General features: G+C 34.6%; 1 protein-coding gene across 2 annotated transcripts; it reads right to left on the bottom strand.

Annotated features, from left to right (window-relative positions):
• Nucleotides 1-3,538: 3,538 nt before the first annotated feature.
• On the bottom strand, nt 3,539-6,584 carry LOC113317481 (transcription factor MYB101-like). 2 transcript variants are annotated; one of them, XM_026565604.1, is made up of 4 exons: nt 6,329-6,584; nt 5,574-5,983; nt 4,472-5,249; nt 3,539-3,948 (listed from the first exon to the last, which is right to left on the bottom strand). In XM_026565604.1, exons 2-4 carry the CDS (start codon nt 5,931-5,933, stop codon nt 3,746-3,748), a joined length of 1,341 nt encoding a protein of 446 aa, XP_026421389.1. In that variant the 5' UTR covers nt 5,934-5,983; nt 6,329-6,584; the 3' UTR covers nt 3,539-3,745. The 2 variants fall into 2 exon arrangements, with proteins under 2 accessions (XP_026421389.1, XP_026421388.1); XM_026565603.1 differs by lacking the exon at nt 6,329-6,584 and having other exon boundaries at nt 5,574-6,318.
• Between the last annotated feature and the right edge of the window lie 547 nt (nt 6,585-7,131).

Genomic DNA, 7,131 nt, shown 5'->3' with positions numbered 1-7,131 from the left:
TTCTGCAGGCTTTGGCACAACAACACCTGCATGAGGCATTTCCAGTGCGTGCTTTAGTTTTGACTCTTGTAACATTTTTTTTAACATAACTAGTCATAAAAACGCAAGGTGACCAAACCCGTGGTACAAAACCCCGTTCAAATGTTGAGATTCATTAAAACTCGATCTTAAACAAAATTGATACAAAACCCCCAAATTTTTAAAATTTGATACAAAAATCCCAAATTTCAAAATTGGTTTCATCAAATTCTTTGGGATTTTTGTGTTATTTTTGTTTTTTGGAGGTTTTTTGTGTTACTTTTGTTTTGGTGGGTTTTTTGTGGATGGATAGTGACATCTTTGATGTTATAACTGACTGACCGTTTTTTTAATTGTAAAATATCATGGGCATTTGCTACGAGCTGGGAGAGGGTGCACACATTTAGCTAATTTGATATAGATATTTTGTGGGCGCACAAAAAGTGTACCAAAATTTAACACAACATAGTTATAAAACTATTGGCTAAATACTAGTTTGCTTTTTGTTTATCAGTTTTCAAAATCTTTCAAAAATATCCCCAAAATCATTATGGTCAATTTTGTTTTTTATATTTTCAAGTGCCAAAAATATAAAGCTTCACTATAATTTATTTTTTCCCTTGTAGACTACATTTAAACGGAAAATAAATGGAACGACGGGAACTCACACTTGCGTACATAATACTGCTTGCTTGGTAGCGAAATTCAGTGGTTTCACTTTCTACCGCAAAAAAAAATTCATTTGAATCAAGACACACTGTATGATTGATTCATTAAAGACTTTTGAATGACCAACTCACCATACATTAAATAAAGCACAAAAACAAACAAAATGTCATATACTCTATGGCGATAAGAAAGAGATAGAGAGAAGTAGGCGATGATTGGGGGAGAAAGTTTGATGTGCATGATCCCCCGTAAATAGAGACGTACGTTACACATGTAGAATCAATAATAAAACCCTAGTCTTATATAAAACAAGCTATAGCAAACCCAAATCCAGAATATTTCCCATTTTTTTCTTTAACTGATTAAAGTGTATATGATTCCACTTATTTTCTTCTCTTTTTTAAAGTTTTTAATGAAGGAAAAGTTAACTCTAGATTTAGCAAACATTAAGAAGGGAAATCGCATCTTTAAGCCCTAGCTGGATTCAGCTCAGGCCTACAACTGTAACTATATATGAATTCATGGTCGTTCCTGAATTGGCAATGTAATTAATGGAGGTCATTTTTAAGGACAACTATAGTCTACTACATATCTGGGGTTTTATGGATGTCATTGAGCATTTAATACTCAATAACCAGAACAGTTTTAGTATTATTCCGCCTGGGAGGGGTGGGTTTCATTAATTACTAGTATGAACACAAATGTGATTTCTAAAAGACTTCCATTCATTAAAAGTTTTATATATAAATAAAATAGGAATTACCTATAGATCCTATTATAATGGTATTAGTTAGTGGCAGGTCCACCCACTAAAGCCCAATAATCGGAGGTCCTTTTTTTATAAAAAGGAAAATTATGGATCCATATTTTTATCAACAGGTCCTAGCACACGTGTGAATTTTGGTCGAAATACCAATAATATCCTTAATATGTAGGAATATAAGAAAAATTCTTATCATAACCTTCTTTTCATTTCTCTCTGATCATTTTTCGTCTCGAAGGAGCTCTGGCAACGAATGTTTTATTGAGATCATGCGATTTTGGGAAATCAAGCTTCGATTGATTGTAACTTGTAAGTTGATTTACCTATTATTGATCTTTAATTCAGGTTTCTTCTTGATTCAATCTTAATCTGAGATCCAAATATCTTGATTCCTTGGAGAGAAATTAAGAATTAAGATTTTTGGGTTACGGAAAGAGGAATTGAACTCGGTTTTTTGTGTGTTTGCGATCTTTATTCTTGATTCGTTAATTTTTTTACTTCAATTTTTATAAAAAATACTTCAGATCTAGATACATAATCATGTTTTAGGTTCATTTCATTAGTAGATCTGATTTTTTTAGTTTCATTTTGTTGGTCTTTGGTTTGTTTTTAGTTTGCTTTTGTGTATTAATCATCAGTACATATATGATGTACTGGTGGTTTTTGATGAAAATAGTCCAGATCTAGTTATAAAATCATGTTTTACGTTCATTTCATTTGGAGATCTGATATTTTAGTTTCATTTTGTTGGCTTTTGGTTTTGTTTCTGTTTGGTTTGGTGTATTAACCATCAGTACGTATATGACGTACTGATTTTCTGTGTTTACTATGCATCTATATGTTTTGCTTGTGTATTAACCATCAGTACGTATATGACGTACTGTTTGTATGAATCTTAATCGTAATTATTCGACTTTTTAATTAGATTATGATGTTTTTATCTTATTTGAACTCTCAATTTGATTTTCTTGTTATTTTCGTTCTTTATTTTCTAAGAAAATCATGCTTGTTTATTGTTTCAGGGGTATTATCTAGCAGTACATATGTCGCATACTAATACAAACTACTTTTGATTCTGTTTTATTCTTAGTTTTATCACTTGTTGTTGTTTGATCCATAAGTACATATCTTCCATACTGAAATAATACTCTTTCGATTCTGTTTTTTTATAGATTCATTCCATGCAGTTGTTTTTTAGTTCATGAATCAGCAGTACATATGTGGCATACTGATACAAACTGCTTTTTGATTATGTTTTATTCTTAGTTTTATCACTTGTTGTTGTTTCATCCATAAGTACATATATGCGATACTGAAATAAGACTCTCTCGATTTAGTTATTTTTCTTCATGGAGTTGTTTTAGACAGTGAATTAACAGTACATATATTGAATACTGAAAAAGTTGCTCTTTGAATCTGTTTTATACATAGATTTTAGTCAGTTAATTCTTATGATTTTGTCAGTACATATATGGAATACCGAAATAAAACTGAACCATCGTTAGGTAGTATTAATCTTGATGTTGTCAAATAACTTGTACTATTCATTTTTGTTATGTTATTCATATATGGATTGTTGTTGTGTTTTAATTGTTACATTTTGGTCACATTTACAGGTTCAATATGTCTGATGTTAAGAGTGTTGGCGCTTTTTGGAGGAAATGGTCCAATGGGAGTGGAGCACTAGAGAGATCCTGTTTTTTTTTAACCTGTAAGCAGTGTAGCAGATATGTATTCAAATTATGTAAGTAGTGTAGCGGATATGTACTAGAATTTCATAAACAGTGTAGCAGATATGTACTCGATATAATGAACATGTAGACACACACGTTTGGTAGTCAGGGTATTGTGGTCATTTTCATGTTTTAATTAATTGTGGACCTTCAGATAAAAGAAAATTCTGGTTGGACCCTACTATAAATAACCTTATGAGCTTAGGACCAAACAAGAAATTTTCCATTTGTATTATTCCTCCTGGGAGGGGTGAGTTTCATTAATTACTAGTATGAACACAATGAACACAAATGTGATTTCTAAAAGACTTCCATTCATTAAAAGTTTTATATATAAATAAAATCACACTCGCAGTTCTCTACTAAGTACTAATAATCTTTAAATCAAGAACAAGTACAAGAACAACAACAAGAAAATGGAAAAAGAGTGATTATAAAACTTGCAGTTACTTGATAATTAAATGCCCTACAGGAGAAAACTCTTAGCAAATTCCAGGCATGTTATTCCAAGTGTCATTCCAATATTCCGAATCCGAGTTTGTATTTGGCATGGATGTAGTACCTAGTTGTTCATCTGATCAAGACCACCAACGTCGTCTTCTGTAACACCTGAGGATGGTCCATTGGATATTTCACCACTATTGTCACTGTATCCCCATTCCCCTATATGCATTGGTGGTGGGACGATATCTAAGAGACTTGACAAATCGTCGTCACCTGAATTAATCACCTCTTTAGGTTCTTCCTTCAACTTCATTCCAGCGCCTACGAACCGTAAAGAAAGAACGAAAAAAGTTAAAAAAGACCTCCCATGCATGCACACTTTGGAATCAGATTCTTCATCCATGAACGGAAATAAATACGTAAACGGAAACTAAGTTAGAAGATCAACAAGCTATTTGAACTACATATAATTTATTTTTTTCTTAATTCACAAACTTTTGTTTAGTTTTTTTCTCAAGTAATCGGTGTGCATGTATCTGTTGAACACAAAAATAACACCATTGTCAGGAACGGGCCGGTAACCTACCGTTCATGTGGTATATGTACCCAAAAGGAGGCAGTACTCTAAACCTAAATGAATATTACAATAAAATAATTTGTTTCAATTAAAAAATACCCGCACTAAAGCAACGAAGAAATCTTGGATTGTGTCAACAATTTTAATTAGTACTATCCAATGAGTTGCTAACTTGCATGCACAAGGTTTAAAGAGCAAAGTACAACAAGAATAATTTCAACAGGAGCCAAAAAGGAAACAATTAATCTCATGTGAAAAAGGACTCACCAAAGGAACCTTGGCTTGCTGATGGATTAGAACCATTCATGTTAAATGCAGATTCGGAAGTTGGAGCATCCTGCGCAAACTGGTCAAATCCATATCTCTTTTCTGATCTCTTCCCATTATCAGCATTTGCCATGGTCTGAGCTTGTTGCAATAGAGCATCCAGTAGATAGCTCTGGGAGGATAAGTTACAACCTTCAGCAACACTACCCGAGTTCGCAGCAGCAGCTACTGCTCCATCCGGTAATTGGATTGAAGGGAGCTCCAGTTTCAAGGAGAAATCAGAACTGGAACCCCCTAACTCATCTGGCTCGAAAGAATTTCGCTGAATTTGTGTCGACGGATTAAGCTCGAAATTGCCAAAATGGTATCCTCCTACATTAGAAGATGGTTGCAACTGACTTGAATGGTTTTGGCTAAACAGGGAAGAAGGAAGTTGTGCATGATCATTGGAAGAAAAAGGGAGACTGAACCCATAATTGCTATTAGCTGATCGGTATCTTTTGTACTCATGAAACTGCAAAGCAAAAGGTGGGGTAGAAATAGTGGTATTAGCAGGATTGAAAAGAGAAAATGGGGAAGTACTGAAGCTAGGTTTTTGTTGTTGAAAGGATGAGAATATAAGATCATTAGACTGGTTTTGATTAGGGAGCTGGAATGACAAGGAAGAAGAAGATTGTCTCTGTAGGTTTTCTGGATAGAGTGGTAATCCAGCTCGTTGTCGTCGCTTCACTCTTGTATTCCAATAATTCTTGATTTCGTTATCTGTTCTTCCTGGTAACTATATATACAGAAAAAAAAACACAAAAACTCATAATTAAGAAAATGAATAATAATAATAGGTTTGAATTCTAAGGCAACAAAGATCAAATTTTTATCAATCGCCAAGAACAAAGATTAAAAATCCCCCAAATCCAAAAAACAATCAAACAGTAAAACATTTTTTATTTGGTTGTTGTTGACGAGAAAGAGATAGATGGGTCTCAGAATGAGAATTGTCTAGACCAATCGGAAAACATAATTAAACATTGACGTAGATTGAATGAAAAAGAGATTAATAAATAAACAATCCCAAAAAAAATATTTAAGAATTTTTAATGAATACCTGAGCGGCCATGCGTGCCCATTTATTGCCAAGCTTAGAATGAAGTTCTAAAATCAAATGTTCTTCCTCAGGAGAAAATGAACCTTTCTTAAGATTAGGTCTGAGATGATTAGCCCATCTTAAACGACAGCTTTTACCGCACCGAGCCAAACCTGAATTCTTCTGAACAGCATTCCAATTACCTTCACCATGTCTTTTAACATATTCTGTCAAGATCGCATCTTCTCCAGCCGTCCATGGTCCTTTCTTTAGTCCTCCACCACCACCACCATCTCCTCCACCACCGTGATGATCAGGTGAGAAATCTTCTCTTCTTCCTAATACTCCATTCTCGTTGATGCTCTTGTGTTTGTTCATCATTTCTCTCAGGTGTTCCCGTCCTTACCAGACTAACAAAACAAACAAACCCCCTTCCAGAAAAGAAAAAAGTTATACTCTGTGAGTCTAGACTCTGTACTTGGAGGATTATTCTCGAAATCGTACTTTTTAGATTTGAAAGAGATTCAGAGATTATTCTCCCTTTCTCTCTCTCTAACAAACAGAGAGAGAAGAAAAGAGAAAAATGAAAAGAGCAAAATTAGAGTCTTGGGTTTGTTTGTTAATATTTTTCATTCATTCAGACTCTTTTCTTTTTCTTGTTTTTCTGTGTGAGACAAACAAAAGAGATGATATTGATTGACTGATTTTTATTTTTTTTCCAGTTTGGGATTATTTCTTCAGAGAAAACAAGAAAAAGAAATTCAAATAGGAGATACCTTTGATGAGATTGAGTTTTGAGGGCGATTGTTCCACAGACGCACCTTAGTTTGTGACTATGGGACCCACTTGGATAGAGTTTGTGGGACCCTAAGCCAAGATGGGTTCTTTTGGTTGCGTGTACTCTATTGTGGTGGCTTATGGACAGATGATTTTTGATATAGCAATTGGAAGGGGGACTTAGCTGTGGATTCCGGATGCCATGGGTTCTTTTTTTAGGAGGCTGAATGAAGCTTCTAATACCGGCTACTTCTCCACTTTACACACTATACGTGGTTCATAAGCACACTCACGCGTTTTCCTGTATATTGCTTATGCTTCTTCTACTACTGGTTTGAGTTTTCTTTCAGAGTGTTCTTGGTTTATATAGAATTTTCTCACTGCTTTTCATTGTAATTCTCGAAGTTTTACTTTTACGAGCGACGAACACGTAATTGCGGATTAGGAAACGCGTCCGGGCATGACAGAACTTTAAATAACAAAAGGATAATTTAGGTCGAGCGCAATGACTACGGTCTAATTATGGCTGAAAGCTATTAAGAGCTACAAAATAAGTATCTCCAGGGGTTTCTACGACACGCGGTGATAATTACGGTTAGACGTTTTAGCCTTAAATGTGTTTACTGCATCCGCGCCACGTGATCGGTAACTATTATGGTGCTGCAGGAGTGTCGCAGCCTAGTTGCAGTACAAGTTTTCTATGAAGAAAGGTATAACACAGTCAATCCCTCTCTTTATTGATGGAAATTCAACCCTTAACAATGAGTTTGGGTCAGCGCATTCTTCTTGGATGACAGGAAAA

Source organism: Papaver somniferum, chromosome 10, assembly GCF_003573695.1.
Source record: "Papaver somniferum cultivar HN1 chromosome 10, ASM357369v1, whole genome shotgun sequence".
Classification (NCBI taxonomy): Eukaryota; Viridiplantae; Streptophyta; class Magnoliopsida; order Ranunculales; family Papaveraceae; genus Papaver; species Papaver somniferum.
Note: the sequence above shows the minus strand (reverse complement) of the source record. Positions and strands in the feature narration are given on the sequence as shown.